Consider the following 25071-nt stretch of genomic DNA (forward strand, 5'->3'; position numbering starts at 1 on the left):
TACCAAAACAATATATATCTATATATTATTATTCTTTTTTTTTTTTTTCATGGACCTTGTAATGTGTGCTGAACTTATTTTACTACCACACAAGATGTTGCATTTACATTGTTAGTCCATTGTTAGAAATTGTGGCACGGCAACATATCCCGAGGCTGCTGTTTCACGGGTTGTAACATCATCGTGTAGTGTGACAGAAGCTATGTCTGCATAGGAAACTGAGTAAGACGCAGATAATCAATGTGCAGTTTTTGAACCTTTGCAGTGAAACGTCTATGTTTTGTGCATTTTGTAGTTATTGCACATTCTGTTGTGAAAACAGGTTGCCAGGGCTTTCTGTGTGCTGCTGCAGCTGCTGCCTCGCTTCACCCAAGACAGAATATCAATGTTTAATTGTTGAACTGTGTTAAAATGATCATTTTTGTGTCATGAATTTAACCGGTGTGAGGACCTGTCTTAACCAAAGTATTTTTGTCTGACTTTTGACTTTTGGCTGCACCCTGCCAAGCAGGTGTTGTTGCTTGAACCTGAGAAAAATAAAAGATGAATGTCAAGCAGAAGTAAGTTGAAATCCATGTTGGATTTAATTCATCAAACGATTCAGTGATTTAGACCACTGTTTATCATTTGCTGAATTGGAAAATAAAACGAAAACTTTGTTTCATATCTAATGTGAATTCAGGAAACCAGTAATGGTGCTTTCCAATGTGAAATGGTCTTAGCATGTGGAGTAGTGCCTGAAAATAAATAAGACGAACTGCTGTTGCGTCCTGTGAAGTAAGATATTAATGGGTTGGTGACGTATGTTAAGCGTAAAGAGTTTTCAGTTTCATGAAGGTGGTAACTTATGCTGAACTGCTGAAGAGTTTCGATAATGAAGGTTTTGTTAAGTCCGCCAGTTAAAAGAAATTCTGCCTCTGCTGGACTTTTAACATAGTACACTCTAAGTTAATTATGTGATTTTTCTGCTTGAAATTGTTTTTACTGAAACAAAATGATCGCTTCAACACAGTAACTTCTTTTCTTACAGTTTTTGCTCATTTCGTCCACACAGTGTTTGATATGGCCAAACTTTGGAGCATGCCAACCTCACTCACACTAAAATGAAGATTGCAAACACAGTCGAACACGAATTGGTTGGTTCTTTGCAACTTAAGCCTGCTCAGGAGCCTTGAGGGCTCTCATACATCAAGCCGAGCCAAGAATAAGCAGCAACTTAGGACCCCAACGCAGGACCCCTTTCACAGTTTCAATTTAAACTAACGCATCATATGGATTGTTTTTGCACATGTCTGCTTTTATTAAGAATTCAAGATAAACTTATAAACTTGCTGCAGAGTTCACTCGCTACTTTGAGCAGATGATCAGCACAAGCTCTCACTGCCCGAGCAGATGGCAATTTCACATGAGGAATCGGCTAAACAAAGCTCTGATGGGGTCTGACAGAGTCGGTGATGCGTTACACACCAGAAAGACAAACGAGACGGACGGTCACAGGTGCTTCAGACATTCCTGATGGCTGATTGCCGTCTTCGTGTATAAGAGTCCAAAGAGTCAGCTGGCCTCTCATGTAGAAGAATAATTTCATGGAATATGTCAGCCTAAATAAAGGCAGATCAGTTAGAGCCAAAACGCCTTTTTTTTTTTTTTCAAAGTTATCATCAGATTGGAAAATAGATACATACATACATAAGTATAGTACACACTTCCAAACATGTTAAAAAGTATAGTTTACTCCTATGTTGCGGTCGAACCTAATAACAGAATTTTGGAAAAGCAGTAAGAGGGGATAAAAGGAAAAAAGTAGTCCCTACCCCAGGATCAAGCATTTCAGCAGCAGTCCTTTCGGGGGAGACCAAATGAAGCGGAAAAGCCTTTACCATGACACTGTAAACAAATATGTCTGTTTCTACCTCTGGACGCCTTCGAGACTGTCTCTGTGTTTGTTTTAGTCACTGAGCAAAATGTGTTTCCCTCTCTTCATAACTCATAGTATGCAAATTGTCAACAGTCATTCACAAGTTGCCATTGTTCTCAGTTCAGACATGGCATGTGTTTAGAAGTCTGTAATTGTATGGTTTATTCTGATCTGCTTATCTGAGCTCTCCTCTTTCTTTTCATGTGATATTTTGAATGTATAGAAGTTACATTGTCTGCTGGTTAAATCCTATGGCTTTTACAAAGTGCAAAGGCCTTTTTGAGGCCTTTATGGAATCCAGCTGGCTTTATCCAGAACTTTCAAAGTTCCACATGTGTCACCAGTCACTGCTGCCTTGAATACAGCAAGGCTTTTTTAAACAATGTGAATGCATTTAGTAAGATTAAATGCCAAGATCATGACTTTAGTGTAATTTCCTGTATTGTACATATTGATACTGGTTGAAAACATAGAGGGAGGGTTCTTGTCCTCTTCGGTAAAGCTCATTTCACATCTACCAAACTCAGATTGCATCTAAAACAATAAGAATCTCATCTGTGCTAACTCAGATGTGAATGCGACAATGTTGCCCTCCACAATTCAATCTGGACTCCACCTGTGGAAATTTTTTTTTTTTTACTCTGCTCAGGAGATTTAGTAAATTATTGGAATTCACCTCATGCTCTTTAATGAACCCCTCTGCTGAACTCTAAGTGAAAAGAAAACGTCATAAATCATTAGACATTTAGGAAAAGCATTGAGAGTAGAGTGCGTCCCCTCGTGCCCTAACACACATGATTCCACTGGGAAATGCTGTATATGCATATGTGTTAATAAGACTACCTTCTCACCATGATCTTTTTTTTTTTTTCCTGCAGCAGCCCTCAGCAGCTTTGTTCTGTGATTTAGCCTAACCACTACCAGGTGTGCACGGAAAGGTTTTGGTGAAACTGGCACGAGGTCAAGACATGCTGGAAGTTGGAGGAGTGTGAGAGTTGGGGAGGGGTGGGGAAGGAGTTTCTAATTGCGAATACATCAAACGACTTTACGTGGTACCGGAATGTTAGGCCAAGGTGTCTGAACTTGTTACGGTGTGATCGCACCAGGTCTCATTCAGAATCCAAAAAGTCCTCCCAAACAAAGCTTCATAGCTCGTTTTTTTGTTATTGTTTTTTTTTTGTCTTGTTTTTTTTGTTGTTTTTTTTTTTCAAGCAGGTCGAGGGTTGATGGAATATATGGGGGTCCACGTGAAGTCGTACATATTACTTTCAAGATTTAGATCTTAAATCACGTTGATTTTTATGGGTAGATAACAGTTGATCCAGATAAAAGACAAAGGAAAGTCTGAAGATTTATAATCAGTCATGGTCTCTTAAAGGCCAGTAGGGGGGAGGGGAGTGTATCTCCCAACTGTGAGGCATCTGGCTACAGAGGTAAACCATATTTCAAAAGTATGTGGTCAAGTATTATAACCAGGCAAATTGTCTTGGCTATCTTATCTAGATGATTTATTTGCTGAACAATTTTGTTAAGTGAGCTTGTTCGGGACCTGATCCTATTTCCAGGTGCAATGCAATTTAGTCGGTTTAATCGCAGCAAAATCCATCGTCTGCTTTGATTCCCACAAGACCTCACAGTAAATTTACTGTCGATTTTAAGTTAAAGCTATAAGAAATAGTCGTTTTCAATGTGAATCATGAAAATTATGTGACACTATTTATAAAAAATAAATAAATAAATAAAATCAGCATATAAAGTAATAAATATGTGACAAACCCGATCTTAGGTAATTTTGGCCTGAAATTAAGGGAAAGAGAAGGACATACCAAAAACTCCAATGTCGCCACCAACCAGAAAATGATGCAAGAGCTTCTCTTTGTATTTATGTCTCCGAGGATTAGATGCAAGCATGCGTAAATCTCACCCCCTGCAGCGCAGAGAGCAAGGTCTTTCTCTGTTTCCCCCCTTCTGGCTTTATTACACTGGCCTCCTATCTTCTTGGGATAGTTAAACCTGTTAACTTTCCCTCTCAGGCATATAAAATAGCTTGTGGGGGGGGGGATAGACAGAGACCTCTAGGGGTATGGATGGTAAAAACACTCTTCCCAGCTCACTCTTGCTTTTTAACAGAAGTTTTACTAAAATGCTGATGCTTTAAAAGTTCAAATAAATCTCATTTACCACGTCTGGTGAAGTTGTCATTGATTAAGTTCTCTTTCATTTAATTTACTGCAATATGTTTAGTTCCACATCCCATATGTCAGTGCTTTTCCTTTCAAAGACTGCCAGGAATTTCTTATCTCTGACATTATGGAAGACACACAGACATCCATCCATCCATCACATGCATGCAAGATCACCCACGTACCCCCCCCCCCAAAAAAAAAAAAAAAAAAACACACTTAAAAAAGCTATGGTTCAGTTTTGTTGGGGGATAATGGAGACTTGGAACTGCTAAAACTACTCATTGTGTTTCCCATTTGATGTCAGATTCATAAACTTGGTAACGGATTACACTCAGCTGGAAAAACTCTTCCACTTATTAAAACAACAAGAGCTGCCATTTATCCACTTTTAGTACAAAATAAATGGTATGAAGGATCTCATCCCGAGGCATGTGGTTCCTCCCTAAATAAAGTGAGTGTTGGGCTGTGTACACCTCTTGCCATCCTCATTCCATGAATAGCTTCAGATTACTTCAAGGTATGCATTGTCGACATTGTTTTCTTTAATAGCTTTGGATCATAATCTTCCTTTGCACGCTCTGCGATACGATGGCTGGCTTTGGCTAAAAAAGGAAAAGGAACACGCTGCATTCTTTTGTGCCAATAGGTGGCTGATCCTCTGTAGTGCTGTGAGCCAGAACTCCTTTTTATACTATCAGAAATTGAGGGTGCTGTAGGTGTGCCAGCCAATCGCTCTGCACCTTGACACTGTCATGCTGTAGAGATGCATGACTGGCTCCTAATGGTGGTTTTCCAAAATCTCCTCAGTGTGATTTATATTGCAAGGGCATGTTTGCTGAAAGCCAGGTATGTCTCTCTTTAAAGTGGGCAGTAGTTGCTGGTAAAACAGACGTTCTCTCATCTCACTTTCACTGAGGCAGTAATTTTTCCCTTTTTTTGTTTTTTTGTAGCTATGATCTGGCTTTGCTGTTTTTCAGTTCAGCATTTGTCTTTATAAATGAGCATTATAGCAATATATATTCAGTGACCCAGAGTTATGTTGATGAGGGAAACTTATGGTTTTCACAGACATTTATGATCTCACTAATATTTGTGTTTTTCTCTTCGCATCACTGCAAACTTAAGCCAGCGATGACAGCCATGGTTAACTTCACTCATTAGTGATTACGCATTGGTAAAAATGCACCATTTCCCTGAAAGCAGCTGGACAGCTCTTTTTGGAAAAGGCAGCAGGTAACGTCTCACGTGACAGATGAATGATGAGGAAGAGGCCCAGCACTTTGTTGAAAAATGGAGACAAGGAACATAATGTAACATACTTGACCGTCTCGTGTTGATTTTTGCTGGGTAACATGATATCACATAGGACACTCGCATCTATCACGGGAGTATTTTGCATTTTATCTGAAATTCGTGGAGTCCCTCTGTATCCCATTTCATCATAATTTGGATTAATGTGTGCTTCGTGTATGAATCTGTCAGAGTCTGATGAATTTGATCTGCGTTCCCTTTTTTTTTGTCTGAGACAGGCTCGGTGTGGTACAGAGATCCAGGGTAGTGTATCAGCACTTACTGAGACCAGCCCAGATCTGTCAGGTGGAGGGACTAAAGTACACCTGACCCTCCCCAGTAAGGTGACAGGGAAGATGACATGATTGATCATTTGGGATATTTTTATAGCACTGTCGAAACAGTGATTTAATTGCTAAGGTATGCCTTATATAGCATAAGGGCATTGCCTCTATATTGTAATCAAACTGCCAAACTATTACCATTTTTTTCATGACAGGGCAACATGTTGTGGAAAGAAAAATAAGAGTGCAAAGCCAGCCAACAAAAAAAAAGAAAAAAGAAAGACATTTAATCTTCACTTACAAGAAAAGAAAACAAAGGAAAGAAACATGATTCACGCCAACTGGCAGTCTTTGACCATACATATTTGGCTTGACAGGCAAGTATTTAATCCTTATCTGCCAGCACTAACATAAGAGGAAAATTTCTGATATGATCCACGAGGAATAGAAAGGGAACACATCAGTCATTTGGCTTTGTTAAGTAGGATCTTGAAGAGAAAGCAGTCAGTCATGTTGATTGTGAATTTGTTCCAGTTGGGCAAACAGGTTAGCCTCAGAGGAAAAAACAGGTCTTTGAGTTATTTGACTGCCTGTGCCAAACATGGATTCTGTCGGAATAAAACGATATCCGTCCAAACGATACACCGTGACAACAGAGATGATTAGCAATTCAGATTGAAACTGTCTCAAATGAGCCTTCAGAAATGGGTGGTTTTAGTGCATTTGATAAGATGTAATAACAGTTTGGATTTGACTATAATAAATGTGCATCTAATTTTGAAACTCAGATTCATGTCAATCATAAGCACAAATACCATGCCTTTCTAATAACGTTGTGCTTATCGAATATGTCTACTGCATCTGGGTTATTTGAGTGTCAGTTATAATGCCGACTTGACTCTTTTCCAAAGTCCTGCCACCTGTCAGCAGTCACTTCACGCTTCACACCCAGCTTGGCATAGCAAAGGCGATGCCCAAGTTCAACAGTCTGACATGACAAAGCATTCATGCAAAACTATTCATATTATTAGTGCCCCTTTTTACGTCTACCAACAAGCTGGACATCATTTTGACAAATCTCTTTTCTCATAACACGTGTTCAATGGATTCATTAGAGATCCTTTGACTGTGAAGACTTTGAAGACCAGATCCAAAAGGGAAACATTGCACACACTATTAAAACAAACTCAGACCTTCTCTTGTTTGATGTTTGCACTGCTGGTAACGTCTGTACCAGTCTGTTTGTTGATCTGGATCAAAGATTATAGCATATGCGCCACACAGCCCAGAGTATTTAGTGCTAATAGTGTTTCCGTTGTCTTTTTTTCTGTGAGGAGTGTGTTTATTTATACAGTCATGCACGGACATTAGTTCTGGAAAACATGAGTCTTACTGTTTTCAGTCAAGAATTTGTTTTAGTAGCATTTTGAGGAAGCTCCCATCTGATTTCAAACAGCAGCAAAGACTAAATATTATCTTTGTAATGCCTGGCAGATTTTTTTATGTTCATCTTAACCTTTGACCAATGGAATAATTGCCCTTGGGGTCACTGAGGTCCAGGGAAAGTGAGAACAAAGAGAGGCTCCTATTAGACTTAATGTCACATTAACTATATTCTCTCTTTAACACTTAAAGATACACGCCAAAGGTCCTTATTGTCTTCTTAAAGTATCTCTTTTCCACCAATATGTAACCATTTCTTTGTTGTTTTACAGAACTGTTTGTGAACTATTTTGAGCATTTCAACCAAAAATGAATCGGTTTGGTACCTGAAATGTTAGTTCTCAAAATGTGGCACGTTTACAATTGTGAAGTGCCACGACATCATCTGACAGGGTGGAAAGAAAGGAAAGTAAAGTACTTCTTTATGTTGATTTGAGTGGATGTGAGAGAGCAACCTGGTAATTGATTTCAAACTTTTCTTATTTCAGAAAACTTTTCAGAAAAGTTACCCAAGTGTTAGTCTTTGTTCACCCTTTGTTATAGTTGAGTCTTTAGATCTTTAGTTGAAAAAACAGATCCGTCTCTAACTGATGATTATCATATGTTACAATGGTTCTGCTTCAAAGTGTTGGAAACACAGGTCGGTCCTTTACATAGTGGCAGAGCTCCAAGAAATCTGAACAGGACCGCTTCAAGAAACAGAGCTACTTTGGTGGAAAAGAGGTTACAAGACAAGAGAAAGCATATTTCACCCTGACAGAAATAGTAAAAGAAAAAGTAAAAAAAAAAAAAAGGAATTGGAGGGAAAATGCAATGGATCCCATTTGTGCAGAAACCTGGTCTTTCAACATCTCCTTTCCATTAAGTGCAGTCAGTCACAGGGTGCCAGTATGGAAATGGATGGTGTACTGTGACACATGTGTTTGCTTCCTATTCCTAGAGCAGAGTCTGAAATAGATGTGGTCTCCACACAACTGTGTCTGTTGGATGGAGTTTGCGCTGGTGTATTTCTCCAAGTGTCAGGTTGTTAAGAATAGGAGGGAGCAGAGGGGTCGGGGGCAGAGAGACCAAAAGGAGTCGGAGAGGATTGAAGTAGGTCAGAGCAGAGTTACTGAGGTCATTTTTGACAATATTTTCCAACTCAACTTTCAGGGGAAAATGGCATTTTTTAATCACAGTACATGAAATGAAATGTTTTTGATTTTAAGGACCGTAAAGCCCAAATTGAGAAAAGAACTTGGCATTGTTGGACCTGTCTTTTATGGAAGAAAAGATAAAATTCCCGAGATAAAAAAAAGAAGTATAGCATATGTGCTCACATGTGATAGTAGAAGAATATATGGACTGAGATTTTAAATCTTACTCTTTGGGCATCTGGCCCTGCATCTATATGCACATTTTACTGCAGTAAGAAAAGCTGTTTGGCTGAAGCAGCTGCCAAGCAACACATGTGGAGCAGCCTTGACCCAACCCTTCCAACTTTATACACAGAGATCACAAGAAGATTCAGGCACAGAAGTAATGCTAATGAACAGCTTCACTGTAGTTAGCAGTGACCGTAACTTTATGGCAACTTGCCTTTACAACAAAACAGCTGTCCTCCTCAGACCAGTCCCACATTTAATTGTTGATCCTCTACTTTGTATCTATCAGGCTTTTGTCTGCTCTGTTGAAAAGCAGCATGCATTTAATCGACTGCCCGCTCCTCTACATATCTGTGTCAGCAGTAGTGAATGCAGGGAACCCCTGCTGAGAAGGTGAATCGGTGGGTTTCACAGAGAAGAAATAAGGAGGGAAGAGAGGGAGGGTGTTTACTGGGGTATGTTGTGAGGGTAACCCCACCTGGTAGCTTAGGAATGACTCATTATACAGGCAGGCACTTATGAAAGATTTGTCTGTCCTCACATTGTCCTTGCTGTCATGTCTCTCTCCTCATCTGGAATTCTGCAGATTCCATCCTCACTTTCCTCTTCTGTTTCTCTTGGACAGCGTCAGATAATATCTTGATGACTCTTTAGCATACAGTTTATAGAGGAGACTTACCTGGAGATGGGAACCTGCAGTTGCCTTTTAAAGGCTTTACAGAACATGATAATATGAAGGAGATTTTATTCCAAGCCAAAAGAGAAATCTCACTTTGATTATTGTGACTGACAACAACCTAAACTTTCACTCAATGCATAATGTAAATGCATCAATAAACAAAACAATTCAATTTCCCCATGTCCATAGTTGGGTAATGAGTGTCGTTGAGCCCTGAGGGCCAGGTTTTGTGTTTATTGGAACTTGGCTGCAGGTGTCAAGTGTCACTACCAGGATAGAATGTCACAGGCCTGAAATCTGATCTCATCCTTGCTCCCATTCGACTGTAGATGTTATACCATCTGCACACTGGGTGAGGGGATAGTCCAGGCACAACATCTGGGAAGGAAGTCAAATCTGAATGAATTACTGTGTTGTTTTTTTGCATGCACCTAACACTGTCATCAACCTCCTTAAAAGAACAAATTTCCTCACTCCTGAACCCTGCAAGATCTTTTGCTCCAACTCTATTATTTATATTAAACACAGCACCCTCTGACTCACAGATCTGCACCATTTGCCTGCCTTTTTTCCATCAGTAGATCAAGCCCATATTTATTTATTTTGATGGGGGGGAGTTTTCTCCATTACTTTCACGCACCGTGGGTCCTCTCCGGCCTTCCTGTGAGGCTTGCTGCCAGTGACACAGTTTTCTTCAGTCTGTGTGGCCCAACTCAGATTTTCCTAATCTAAAACATCATCTCCATATGTCTTCTATCACAACATCCAAAGCATTTGAATAAATGCCAGGCAACAGGAACAAATTAATTAATGCCCTTATTCCTTTGTGTGCTGCCTGTAAACTGCATGTGCAGAGTGAGCAGTGCAGCATGTTCATGTTCATACACTGCCCACACATGCACAGATAATTTTTTTTCCACCGTCTTAATCCACTTTTTTGGTTGCACTCATAATCCAAACATGTTGAAATTGATCTCATTTTTACCTGCATTCCTGTTTAATGATTTCCACCTGAGTGCTATAATCTGCTTTTATTGACCTATCATTCACTTTGTGTTTGCACTCTGAGGGAAAGGGATAAAAAGAGTTGTAGAAACCCCAGACCGCAAAGTAGCATGTTGCAATCTGTTGCATGTGTTGGGAGGTCTTCCACCTTAATTACTCGTCTTTTCATACATTTTAGAGCACAAGATTTCACTCACCGTGAGTGAGACAATAGAAAAGGAGTAAAAAATGAGAGGGAGGCGGTGTTGTTGTTGTTGTTGTACTGTGTTTCGTGACTGTGGAGGGTCATTATACATACTGTAAACTTGAGGGCTTCTCTTGAAATACCAGGGCATGAAAATGAAAGATGGGTCCCTTTATTTTTGTACACGGCAGGCAGTGATGTGGTGACTGTGGCACACAGGCCATGCTCTCTCAGCTGGCCTCAGTTTGCCTCATCTTAGCCCTCACCTCTCACAAAGTCTGTGGCCTCCGCTCTGTCCAGTCCAGTTCTAAACAGACCAGAACTTTGTCACGTACGCAGATTGTTTCTTCATGTGATGCAGCAGCACATCTGCTACTTTGTGATCCTCCTGAAGGTTAACAATTCTTCAAAGCAGCTCTTTTCAAAGGCATGGAGCAATGCCTTTAAGCCAATTCTGTCAGACTACTTGAGTTGCACTGACCTGTGACAAATTCTGCTGGTCTTTCTCTTAATCTACCAACACTGTACCAACTCCTGTGCGCTAGCAGTACATCTGCTCCATAGAAACACTGCTGCCTCTGTCAATCCTGCACTTCATTAGGTTTTATAAGATCAACATACAACACATAATCCAGCTGATACAACTGAAGTTTTCTCTGGTTAATTATCGTCAGTCCCCATACTTCTCTGCACTTGACTACATTTGTGTGAGTGAAGGAATAAGGGAAGACTGGTTCAGTGAAGTCTTATGGCTACCTCAACTTATACTTTGTTTTTATACTATGTTTTTTTTTTTTTGCTTTTAGACCAAGTGGGTCACAACCGTCCATAGTGTTGATCTTCTTCAGTTAAAAATAAGTGTCCTGTTGTATTTGGCTTGAGAGAGAGAAAAGAGGAAGATGTCCTGATTATTCAGCGAAGGTATGGTAATTGATATAGAAACCTTTCCTTCCTGAATCACTTTTTGCGGTTTCTTCCTGGCCTGATAGCAAATTGTGGTCTCGTGCTGTACTTCATACTTCTCAATCTTAGCATCCCAAATGAAAGCTGTTGATTTTACTGTGCATTGTTAGAACATTTTTATATGCACATAGCATTACAATGTTAAAGATCCTCCCACTCAACTTCCAGTCTGACACGTCTACTCCAGAAAGTAAACAGAGTTTAATTTACACCAGTGTGTGCGAGGCTGTCCTCCCCAGTGGGGTCCTTGTGGGTTTCCTGGCTGTGCTTTGGATGTGGTTTATGTGTTCCGCCTGCTGCGCGATGCATGAGCAGTGGTAGTCATCCCTTTCATTTTATAGCACTCCCTGGAAATAAAGGCATGTGAACAGATGACCAACTGAATATTTTAGAGGGTTTTGCAAATGGAAAATGAGCAAGGTTAAAGACATGAAGGCAAACAAATGTTCATAATTTGTTAGCTGTCCAGCAGTGACTAGTGGGGACTGGTTTGAAATTGAGATTGGCACACGGAGATGAATAAAAAGTGACCCGCAACTCATAGAAAACTGGAATGTGCTGGCACTGACGCAAAGAGTTATAAGGCGTGTGAAGCAGCACAGGACAGATTTGCTTTTAAAAGTTGTCTTCTCAGCAACTGCATGACCATCCTTGCAGCCCTGGCCTGTCTGAGTACATCAGCTCACCACAGCAGTTTTTCTTTTTCTTTGACTCTTCAGCTCTGAGTAGTTGAACACATTCCTGATGGTTATGGAAATTCCACTATTACTTTTAGGATTGTTATAATTACGAACCATTACATCCCCGTAGCTATTTCAGCTGTGAAAGCCTGACTGTGTATTGCAGTTTATGAGCTGACAGCAGCTGCTTGCTTGGATACATCAATATGAGGCATCAAAGAAACACTTTCACGTCGTTGAGTCATTTGACTGTAACCTGTTTTCGGTAAAAGTAAATGTAAAACTGACAGGAAAGAAGATGTGCTTGTCCTGAGTTGTACTTTTAACTTGGACGTTATTGGATGAGTCTGACATGCAAACACCAGCTGACATTACATTAATCTAAAGAACTATATGGCTGCTTTGTGTTGTTTTACTGTGGTTATTCTCACCGTATCTATATTGCTAATATACCATTATGATTGAAAGCTGAACCTCGTGTTCACAGTGTTTCACATCTTCCTTTGATCTCTAAGTTTACTTTCACCCAGTAACAAAATCCATGGCATATGTATTGAGCTATTGAGTTTAAAGTTTTTGGAAGTTCTGGAGTTTCATGTGAGCATTGATTTGAGTCGGGGCTCACAAACATTTCCTGTGAATAAACAAGCTTCCAGGTTCCTTCCTAAAAATGGAAATGCAGAAGGCCCATACTTTTGTGTGCATATCTGTGCCAAATGGTATGGAACTAATCTCCACTGAGTTATTTCTCATTAAAGATGGGCCTCTGGGAGGTACGCTAGTGTGTGGACTATGGACAGGGACAGGGAAGGAACTGTCTGTTCCTGCAGATGGGCTTCATTTAGCGTTGGGCAGGAATAACTTTCTGACAGTTTTATTGCAGTTCAAACTACATGGCTAAGTAGAGAAGCACTAGTCCTTCGTGGAAATGGCAGTAGAGCTGTGCAAGGAAGAATATCTCTGCTTCTCTATTGCTGACGGACACACACTCACACAGGCAACACACCTCTGGGATTTAGTCAAACCTGATGGCAACCCAGTTGTTGATTCATGTGCCGGGTAGAATCATCATGGGAAGTTCAGCAGTGTTAGATGTAATTCATCTCCCGACTTATTAACGTTCAGTGTCCAAGTGGAAGTGCGCTTACGACTTTCGGAAGAAAAAGAACTCTGACACAAGACTCTGGGTTAAGTAGGACCACAAATCAAGCTTGCTTTGTGTAGTGAAGGTGTGATGAGTAACCCAGAGTTATGACCTCTCTCTCCCCACTCCAGTGATCAGAGGGTTTGTTTGTTCAGGGATCCCTAATCTAAACTTTGAGTCATCTTCGTATGGCGCAGGGCAGTGGATCTGGCCACCCTTTGACCTGCTGGGGGTGGAGGGCACGGTTGTTTTAAAGCTGCGTTATCTTTTTTACATCATATTGAGTTGGTTGCAGATCCAAGGTTGCACTGCAAAAAGTTCACTCTAAGACATTTTACAGCCATAAAACTAGATGCAATGGTATTCTGTTATTACTTTTGTATACAGCCCTTTTATCAATAATGTAGCAAGTGGGTGTACAACACAGACGATCGTTATAAAGAAGGAGGGAATAAATGGAGGAAAAAAGCTGGTACTACAAAAATGTGTCGGCTCTGAGAAGAAATTTGAAAATATGATTTAGCTTCGAAAAGCACAGGCGGGGACCACATACTGAAAAGGCTTAGTCTGACTTCCTTCCTTTTATTTATAAAGACATAAATCACCAACATCACACAGCTTCCCCTCATAATGCCTCTGAACTTGTAGAGATTTATTTCTTATGAATGCTATTGCCAGTGACTTTGTTGGACTTTCTCGCAAAGTACCAGTACTCATCTACCCATCAGGCATCTGAGCCATGTACGGCATCGCCTGAAGAAAACATTAAAGTCTCTATTCTTCTCAGAACAACGATTATCAAACCTATAAATTAGAAATAAGACATCTTTATAGGTTAAGAAACTCTGCTGGAAGTGGATTCTGAGGTATATGATTGTTCTATGCCGTGTCACCTAATGGGAGATTTAACCACATATGGCCACACTGTTCACAGTACAGCTGCATCTCCAGTGCCTTTTCTGTCTGTGGAAGAGTGGAAGATACAGATATATGTCTGATGTTGTATTACTTTTGTGATGAAATACGGCAATTTAATTGAGACACAAGATGGCTTAGCTGAAAGAAACGGATATTTCACACAATTTAACCATGTGCTCAAATAGATCTTTTCTGTGCTCTTTCTGCAGTGCTGTTTATAAAAAGAGAAAGAGAGAAATGTATTGATTGTTGTTGGTACACTGCAGTTCTGAAGCAGACAGGCCACCGTCTGCTTGCTTTGCTCTTAAAGAGATCTTTAATACTATTTAGATTTAGTTGAATTACTCTTGTGCTTTTCACAGAGCGGTTTGATTATGTTTTGTTTGCACAGTGAGGCTCCATATGCAAGCTTTCCCTGCTTGTGAACTTCTATATGTGCTTCAAAATTAGCTGTGTGTTGCTGAAAAGGCCCACAAAGACCTTTAGAAGTATAGCATAGAAGTCGGCAAACGACACACACCTTGTCCCTGCTTCAGTCCAAGATCATGGCCTGATGGGATTTATTCTGCACCTGAGGAGAGATGCAGCATTAATAAATCGGCTGTTGGCTCAGTGGCTGCTGTTTTCAAAGTCCTTTGTGTGTGACGCATGCATTGAATGCAGCATGATGATAATGCGTGTGCGCTCGTTTGCTCCACTTAGTTGAGGCATGCAATGCCTGTGATGCCTTCCTGTGATGTGAGTGTGTGTCAGGAAGAAAGGAAAAAAGAAGCGCCATTGCATTGAGAGGAAATCCAGAGACCTGCGGCGCTCTGCATTAGACTACTCTGTAGACCGTGGTGCTGCATCTGCAACAGTAACAGGCAGCTTTTGCTGAGTCAGAGACAGTTCACTCAGCAGTTCTGAGCGAGCTGCTCAGTGCTGCCTCTCCCTGGAAGACTGTGCAGACTGCACAGAGTGAGAGAGACTGTTGCAGGAAATGTTTGCCTTGTTCATCTCTTCTTTACTTCTCTGCACAGTTTCCATAACTGATTAACGCGTGAATTGTTTCTTAGTCATTGTGGTGGCTATTGGTTTAAGTTTGTTCCGTGACTTTGTATCATGATAAAGTACAGATTGGTCTTTGTTAACAGGAAGCATCCTCTGTTCACTAACTCTCTGCAGATGTTCTCTGAGTTGCTCCTACTGTTCTTCTGCTCTCTTTATTCCTCTTGTGGGAAAGTTTTCATATTTGGCTACTTGCTTCCAATGATGTGTGCACGGTGTAGACACAAGGAAGTGGTTTTCAAGACATTTGTAGTTCATGGAAACATTGTGTGTGGGTGTGTGTGTGTGCGTGTGTGTGCAAGTACAAACTGATAATGCACATTCTAGTTAAGATAGGTCAGAATCATCTTTAAAGTCTAAAAATATCAGATTCCACAGGTTTGGTTGTCAACTGATGTTTTTCACTCATTCCTGTTCTCTGTCCTTACAGAAAAACTCTACAATTCTACTGGACGGGAGCTACGGAGAGCCCTATTTTCCCTGAAGCAGATTTTTCAGGTAATCATTAAGTATTTGTAGCCCTTGCTGGCTCTATCCTGAAACTGAAGCTGACAAGATTCAGTCAACTCCGCTGAGCTTTGTCTTTGTCATTTTGGCAGCAGGTCTCGTAAAGTATCCCTCACCATGATCGTGGGCTCTGTTACTTCATACCCATGCACACGCGTTCAGATGCAAGAGATACATGTAGATACATGATGCACACATCAATCGTTGCACACTCACACTTGGACACTGCTCGGTTTTCCTGAGGAAGAGTTGTGCTGCTGAGAGTCTGCCTTCGTGGCAGCTGTTGAGTGTTCAGGTCTGGTCATACTTCACACACTGGGCTGGGCTAGGCGGGCAGTCGGTCGCAGAGGGGGAGGGTTAACTGACAGTCAAATGGAAAAGAAAGCAACACACACTGATGCAGGCCCTGATTTGATTAGAATACCTCATATTTTGACACTAAGAGTGGCTCTGTAAGGCATCGGTTGTGGAGAACAGAGATCATGCCTGAGCAGTCTTCTCTGCTTTTCAAAACCTTTGTGCACATGTGTAAGTTTCAAAACTTCTGCTCAATCTGTTTCTTCGGTGCTCTTCTGTATATTTAGACTCTCCGCCAAATGACTGGAGTCTCCATCACACATATATGGTAAAGATGTTCTGGAAGCATTTAGACTTCCTCCTGGGACACAAGAAGCCCTGACCACCCCGCAGTGTTTATTACTGCCTTCCTCTCTATCCCAATTGAACAGTAGATTGTATCAGAAAATGTTCAATCCTGCAGAAAGTCTGATGTCGGGCGTTAAATGACAGAGTCGCGGACAGGTGTGAGAGATGCAGGTGGTTTTGTCATCAAGGAAAAAATATGGGAAGAAGTTGAGAGGTCAAAGCAACACTGATCCATCTGAGTCAGCAGCAAGCACATCGCATGGTTGAATTCGCTCAGGCTGTGAACAAATTTGGAACATAAACCATAGCTTTAATTCCGCCAAAGATCCGTTTCCATCATAACTAATTGTTTTTGACTCTTTAATGATACTTTGAAACCTATATTGGATGTTGTGTTTTAAATGTGGTGCTTTGCTCTAAGCATAATCAGTCCTGTTAAAATGTTTGATATAATCACCATCTCGCTCATATTTGAACTGACTGGGATCATTATGCAGAATCCTTAAACTAGTTTGTATTGACTCCACTTTCTTCCCACTGTCCAAAAACATGTATGTTAGGTTGATTGGTGGTTCTAAATTGACCCAGTAGTGAGTGTGAGTGTGTATGGTTGTTTGCCCTGTAATGGAGTAGCAACCAGTCTAGTGTTTACCCCACCTTTCACCCACTGGCAGCTGTTGTTTTTATTCCAAATTACACCTCTTGACCTATCACCCCTTTGTGGAGTTTTCACATTACAGGTTCCAGATTATTATTTCTCTGCACAGTGTTACGCTGCAAGTCAGTGATGCAGCTAATGTTCATGTAACACTGAGGACAGTTTAGTTGTGGAACTTCAAACTAATTGAGTCAGTTGATATTAACTATCATTAAATAGATCCAACATAAACTGTGTGGCACTGTCCATGACATACAGTGGATTTTCATAATTTTCTCCTTCTTCTGTGGCTTTTTTTTTGCAGGATGACAAAGATTTGGTGCACGAGTTTGTGGTGGCTGAAGGACTGACATGTTTGATAAAAGTGGGAGCTGAAGCCGACCAGAACTACCAGAATTACATCCTCAGGGGTACGTACACAGCAGAGCAGCACAGCTTTACATCAAGAACAAATGACATTCTTCCCTTGTACCTCACAGCAAGGATGTTACTAATCAGTCCTGTAACAACTTTTCTTTCCATAAACCCTTCTACAGCCATATGTGTTTATATAAACTATGTAAATTGATGATTCTGCTTGATGAACCTCACACACACACATTCACACACACACACACACACACTTGAATTGTATAAACAAACTCTAGAGTGCGCTGCAGATAATGTAGAAGTTAGGCCAAATGTAGCAGCTGCTTAATCTATGTGTTCCGTGTTGGTGAGGTGAAAGATCATCTGTTAGGTTGAAATGGGGCACAGATACCATGTCTGTGGATACTAAAGAACTACAGCTTTCACTCAGAGGTCACTACCATTTAACAGCCCACTGTGAAAAGGCAGGTCACACATGCTTAAGTGTCTAATAAAGTTCTGACAGGATATTACAGATCATAAAACTAATTTCCCCTCCTCTTCTTTCGTTTGCTGTTTTATCTTTCTTTGTTTTCTCTCTTTTGTTTTCATTTAAATGTGTTGCACTTCTTTTGTTGGAACAGAGTCAGTACATCTTAGCTTTAAAGGCATCTTATTATGCCCCTTCTCACATATTGATGCAATTTCTTCATCTTAATGAATTGTCGATGACATGCTTTGGTCAAAGTACACAGAAAAACAGTACAATAGATTCCTCTTTTCCACCACAAATTAACACCTGTATTCACCTTTTTAGGATGTGGAGTGACCCACTCACTCCACTACCCCCATTTCCTCTGCAGAGTCTGCTTCTTCAGAGCTCAGTACTATTCAGTAACCCTGGAAGCACAATATTACCATACTACAGACCATAGAGTAAATGATGAGAGCTCACACTAGCACACACAGCAAATAAAGCTCAAACTGACAAACACCAAGCTGACTGAGAAATACTGACTGTTTTATATTCTCAAACACTTACATTTCTTTTGTCTGCAGTTACATCTTGGACAGTTGGTACTGATAAATCTTTTAGGGATAATCTCATTGTGAGTCCTGCATTGAGCAGGCCCAGGTTGTTAAAATACCACAGAACATAACAGCCAGCTGGCAGCAGCTTTATACTCCAATCAAAACCCACAAAGTAATTCCGCTGTCATATATCAGCTCTGTAAACCCTGAGCTTAACTATCACTCAATTCCTCTGTGTTTTGTTGAAATTTTTCGGAGGCCAAAGTTAAGATCAGTTGCTTATATGACCTACTTTTTAATCGAAGTTAACAAGTTCTATCTAAGTGGAAATGCTTGTGGTACATTCAATGACAAATGGGAAATTGGAATCTCCGATTTCTGCCTTGGGAAAACAAACAAACAAACAAAAAAAACACCTATGAAGTTAGATTTCCTAGGAGGCCAGACTATGATGTGAGTATGACGCACTTGTCCCCTGCAAATCTGAACTGCTGCTTTTTTTTTGTTGACTGTAACTTCAGGGTTAGGCCAAATATAACCTCTGAAGTACAGAAAGTGATTTTCTTTTCACAATGTGTGACAAACACACATCTCACTAGGTTGTATTCAATTTTTATGGTTGAAAAGACACAAAATAGTTATACTTTTATAGTTATATTTTTATTATTATCATTAATTTGGCCAAAAAAACTCATAGTATAGTTAAGCTTTTTTTGTTTGGTTGCACATTTCAAATATATATTAACCAATTTGCATTTATTCAGTTAGAATAGCCAGTCATTTCGAAAGGTTTTCCAACCTGTTCACTGTTGATCTGATGATGCCCCCCGAGCAGCTTATGAACATGAACATGACCCTGACTGGACTGCTTCTGCAGGCTGAGATCTCAGATGTTTGAGTCTTCATCTGAACTTGGCTCGGACTCCAACTCAGACAGATAAATCACAAAGGTTAAATGGCCAAAACATGATGGAGGAGTATAATGACTGGCTTTTGGAAACTAGTGTTGACCACATGTAAGAGTTGTTTGTGTCATTCTGCTGTGAGTGATGAGACCACCTCTCATATCTGTTCACGCTTCCTTGATGTGCCAGTTTTTTCTTTTACATCTCAGAGAAATATGACTGTCTGTGCATTTCTGTAGATTCCTTTTATTCTTCTGTATGCTTATTTATCGCTTCATCCCATCTCTACAGACTACAGTTTCCCCCATGTATCTCTACATCATCATGAGAAACTAAAACCAAATTACTAGTCTCCCAAAAGCACTTTTAACCCGTTTCAACTTCTGACCTAATTTCTCCTGACAAGCTGAGGAAATGTGGAGTGTAGTAGATCACCCTCCCTCGTGAGGCATGTGTTGGAGAACACAAGCCGAGCATGTGCTGGAACCCATATGCACAGGTCAGAAATGTATATAGATCTGGCTGCTTTGCTGTTGATGACTTCCAAGAGGAGCTAAGCCATAAGGATTCCCAAGAGAGGAGTAAATTAGAGTCTGAAATTTTCACACGTGCACACAGAAAGAGGATGGGAGAACGAACTAACCGTAATAGCTTTTGTATCAAACAATGATCACCTCTAATGTGGTTTTTTTTCTGTAATGTCTTTCAAGTTGAGCCCAGTGGAGAAAAAAAAAGAAAAAAAAAAAAGAAAGAAGCAAGAGGAATGTGGCCTTGAACCCATCGGTCTGGTGTGCATTAAAAACTCTCCGACAAAACAATTTTGCTCTCTTTCATGAATAAAAATCAATCGTATAGGTCTTTTGTAGTGAAAGAAAAGGCACATTTGTGCTCACACAACAGTCTCATACAACAACAGGTTTCCAGCCTGTGCTCCGTGACACGTTCTCAGCAGTCTACACCATCTCATTTTTCTCTTTATCCTAATTTTTTGAAATTCTTTTTTTTTCATTTAGTCTTCTCAGAGCCCTGGAGGTGTCTGGGGCCACTTAGTGCTCTTGCAGCCCCCTTCAGGGCCCCTCACACCTGGCTCAGAGGGCTTCTAGACCTGGGCTTAGCTCCTTGGAGATCTGTGCTTTTCTTGCCCGGGGGAGAGCTTGTATGCCTTTATCACCCCATCAGAGGGAAGGGTTTGAGGTCACTGTTTGAGAGGTGCCAATGCCATCTGGTTCTCCCGTAAACTTTACAGTTAGCCGAAATCACTCAGGAGCCAAAAGGGCTCATTAGAGTTGTTCAGTCTTCATTCACAATACAACATCTTGGTTGATCTTTGTTAAACGGCTTGATGTAATAAATTCTTGGCTATGTTAACTCTCAAGTTTAGAAACTTTCTTAAATAGTTGAAAAGTTTAAATGCGTTTCTGCAATTTTCTTTAAAATTGTATTTTTGGAGCATACTAGCTTTTCTGAACATCAAAATATGTTATCACAGACAAGGAAATTAGTAACAGATGAAGGACAAATGCCTGTAACTGGAGGACATTTGGTCTGGAATATTTTTTTTCTTTTTGTAACCACAAAAAAAACATAGAACGTGTCCAGAGGAATGGAAGGTGCACATTTCCTGCTTCCCTCCTATAGGTCAACAATTTATATAATTCAAAGTTTCATTAAACACTGCTAAAAGCTTGTTTATCCTATGCATGATTATGCATGTGCTATCACTCTGTCGGGGGGCGAATGCAGCCATCTTGGGTCTCAGCCAGAACAATGACATGATGTATACAAGACTGAATGTGGTTTACATGTATTATATTAATATATCAGATAACTTAAGTTACAGGGTTGTTCTGGTTTACTAATAAGTATATTTCAGACAACATCTTACTCTCCAGAGTAGACACAATGCTGTTGTGGAAATAAGAATCAGGCTAACGATGAGACTGCAGAGACCTCAATTGAACTGAGCGTATCATTTGTGTTGAACTTACCCATATCTTTGCATCGCCTATATTCTTGAATGTAGATCTAATCATACGAAAAGCTTGTAATAAAGGATATTACAGATTTCCAGTGAGAGTTTATTTGAGTTTCAGGAATGACAAGAAGGTGCACAACCAAGAGTGGCATGGAAGTGGAGCCAGTGATTTTCATTAAGTGAACTATGTAACTGCTGATGAGAATTTGCTGTTATTAGCAAAGCAAAAATCCAGAGCAAAAGAGTTTCAACACAGAGACAAATTTGACAAACACCCATGCACGCTCGCTCGCTTCTAGGATCCATTTAGAGTCCCCAATTAACCTAAAGTGTACGTATTTGTGGGAGGAAGCTAGAATACCCAGAACCAACACATGTACAGGGAGAACTGGCTAACTCCACACAGAAAAGCCCCAGCCATGATTTGAACAGTGCTAACCACCACACCACCTTGCAGCACCGTGATAAACAATGCAAACATAAAATCTGTGCTGCTGTTTCACAAAACAAAAGCTTTTATGTAGATTTGCTATACGTAGCAGTGAGTCAAATGTTGGAGATGTGCTCACACATTTAGTGGCGTGAATTATAATAAGTTGTAAAAATAAGCGTAGATGTATATTAAATAAATGTTTGATATTGGAGTCATAAAGTCAGAGCAGGTAAATCCAGAACTTGTGATTAATTACTGCCAAGTATTTGTGTTTCTGTCACTGCGTCTGCTCTTAGATGTGCTTCTGTGCCATTTTGTCTTATGCATTTGTGTAAGAGGAACCAAATACATTAGGCTGGCAGAGTAGCACATCACTGTTGACAGCACAGTAAGTGCTTCCACCGCCGTAAAATAAAAGCAGCTTGTGCAAAGGGTCAACAAGGTTTAAGCTCAAGGTTTTTCACTGTGGTAAGAGAAGGATCCTTATGGTACTAATTATCATGGGCAAAACAAGGAGATGGGCTGAGAGAGCAAATCGCAAGGTTTTCCCCCGAATCTTTGTTCCATTTGTAGATTTTATAATAAGAACGCTAACAAAAGTAACAACCTTATTTAATTGGTGACTGTAAAAACGGGAGCGTCAGACAGAAAGGGCAGATTAAAGACAAACCAGTTACAGTCAACTTGAAGCAATTATTCCCTCCTTTGAAAAGCTTACTGTTGACATTCCTCATCATAAGCTATGTTTTTAGCTACACTTTCTCTGTGTGCACTTCTCAGAGGCCACGCCGGTTCTGTCTGCACACTGTTGTTGACAAAACACTCGCCATCTCTAAGCTGCAGTGGAAACAAATTGGAAGTGAAGTTTAGCTTTTTAGATCTACGGGAATGAAAAGAAATCGTTTTTTTTTTTCGACATCTTTCACAACTACCTCGGATACATTTTTTGGAAAACGCGTAACATAAATTATCTCCATACCCACGAGGCTATATCTCTTCTCACGCTGCATTATGCCGTATGCACTCCGGCTTACATGCTATAACTCAGAAGCCTTGCAAATTTATAGCTTTTACCAATAGGACTTGTGTTTTGAACAGTCCAAAGGTATCACTTTGTGAAATAAGTTATGGCAGTATTTCATTTTACCCTTTTATCCCCATCCTGCCTTCCTCTCTCCTTCTAGCCGTATCTCTCTCTCTCCTGCTACTGTTTTAAGATCTCCTGTTTCTGATGACACGGCTGTTATAACGCCATAAGCTGAAGCACCTTGACTACCTTGTTTCCAGAGGGAAGTTCTGAATGGCCCTCGGTGGGAAAAGGAGATGTGTTCTAGTCAAGTGTTTCACAGCCTCTTAAACTGTCTGGGACCTGGAACACTGCTCCCAATACAGCGCTCAGTCCAGCTTTTAGTGTCACACAGCAGCCACTTTAGTGGGCAGCAGTGTGCACAAAAGTTTCAAGTGCACCTGAAACACAAGACCCCTTTGTTGGAGCCGCGCTGTTAGTCCCTGTAGTATTTCTCGTGCTGTGGCATTAAATTGTACATGTGGCAGATCAGTGAGGCTGCGGAGTGACACATCTGTGCTTTTGCTTTTCATCTGTGTGCCAAGATTGCGTGAGATCCAAAGGTTCACAGTAAACAAACACAATAGCAGCCATTTTCACTCATTTACTTCGCCTTTGTAGTTGCCCCAGCTGCAGCAAACTTTACCTCCATTTCCCTGAGATTAAAAACGACCTCAACCGGAATCATTTGAATCTAAATGTTTCTATTACTTTATAGCCAAGCGACTATTGCATGCTAATAATTAAAGCACATTCATATCATAGCCTGACTTTCCATGTGTTCAGACAGATGTGATCATGTGTTACTAACAAAACAGCACATTTTTCCAGGATACCATTACATACTAGAGGGGCTTTTTAGCTCTCTTAATTTAGAATCTGGATCATTGTTTTGACTACTGAGCTTTGAGTGAAAACCCAGGCATAGTTGAGTTAACAGCAGCTTTGGAAGCTCTTCTTGGAAACAGTGTGTATTGCGTTGTCTGGCTGTGTTATAGGTCGTCTGTTCTAGAGGGGAAACCTTTACGATGTCCCATCATCTGGATAAACAATTCCGTTCTGTCTGGGCCGGGCAGTGTGGCTTTGTGTAAATTTATCAATATTTATGCATGATTTATTGCTGCAATCATTTGCTTTTTTTTTTTAAAGTGATCATCTACGACTGATGTTTAGAAAAATTTAAGGCACTGCTTTGTCGGTGCCTGTTAGATAAGCTGACGCACGTCGGTGGACGGGGCTTGTATTTAGAATGAGAAGGAGCTCTCCAACAGTGCCCTTGCCGTACCAATAGAAACCTGAACTCCTGGTTTGTAATGAGATCCCGAAGGAGGACATGTGTGTTTTCCACCCAGTCTCCTGCAGCTTTGTGGGTGAACCATAGCTCCTGCTGCCCCATTCTGTAAATATTTTCAGTCTTGTACAAAAAAAAAACTGACTTGTACACCCACCATACAGTAAGATGCCTGGTCTGTGGAGTCAGGAATGTTCAATCACTTACCTTGTAGACTGCAAACTAGCTGTATAATGATTTTGACACAGCATATCAACAAAACTACAGTGTTGTGTATCCCTCATCCCTTACAGTTCTGTAAATGAAGACAAAGATGGTGTCACCTGTCTACTGAAATAGTAGTTTCATTGACCAGTAAATGTGTGCAGACATATCGGGCATACAAGTTTAGGTTTGTTTTGGTTTTGATTACTTCCTTTGTAAAGTATTTGTTAAATTATAAACCAAATACCACCATCCAACCAAAAAAAGTAGGTTATTTTAGTTGGTTTAGTCTTATATTTCCATCTGCAGTATGGATTTGTCTCTCTTTCAGGATGACAGGATTGACTTAATTTAGTCACGCATGGTTTAAGACCTGCTTTCAAACTTGCTGATCAACTCTAATCTGGTGCTGTTGTGGAAAAACCTAGAGCTATTTGTCATTTTGACATCTATCAAAACGAACACAACCTGTTGCAATGTTTTGGTTCAAACTCGGGGCCTTGTTCCTGCCAGACATGTCCCTCTCCCTCCATATGTGAGACCTCTCTGGTCCTCACATGAGCAGACTGCTTGCAACTGGACCCAATTCAACCCCACCTGCCTGACCTATATTCTGCCTCCACTTATTCTCCTCTCCCTACATCTGTGGATGTTTTCAGCCTCAGCAAACGCACTGGCAGGAGAATAGAATCCCCATCCCAACGTCTGTTTTACTGTAACAGAATTCAGTACGCATGCCAATTATAATGTAAGAGCGTTTGATTCGGTTAATTTGTCAAGTGCTTTCTTTATCAGCCCCGACCTTGTCATCTAAGTCGCATAAACTGGAATTTGGAAGATAAGTAAATCTTGCTGTGACATGCAAGGAGGTATACTGGAATACTCCGCGTATGAGTGGGTTT

The 25071-nt window shown here is 40.5% G+C and overlaps 1 protein-coding gene across 2 annotated transcripts in view; it reads left to right on the forward strand.

Annotated features, from left to right (window-relative positions):
- fhod3b (formin homology 2 domain containing 3b) overlaps positions 1 to 25071 on the forward strand; it is an 87952-nt gene that overhangs the window by 33841 nt on the left and 29040 nt on the right. For both annotated transcript variants that reach the window (XM_072394443.1, XM_072394444.1), the window contains exons 4-5: positions 15536 to 15603; positions 17220 to 17325. In XM_072394443.1, coding sequence (XP_072250544.1) covers positions 15536 to 15603; positions 17220 to 17325 — 174 coding nt within the window. The remainder of the gene's footprint in view (positions 1 to 15535; positions 15604 to 17219; positions 17326 to 25071) is intronic.

Source organism: Leuresthes tenuis, unplaced genomic scaffold (assembly GCF_036924035.1).
Source record: "Leuresthes tenuis unplaced genomic scaffold, fLeuTen1.0.hap1 SCAF_10, whole genome shotgun sequence".
Lineage (NCBI taxonomy): Eukaryota > Metazoa > Chordata > Actinopteri > Atheriniformes > Atherinopsidae > Leuresthes > Leuresthes tenuis.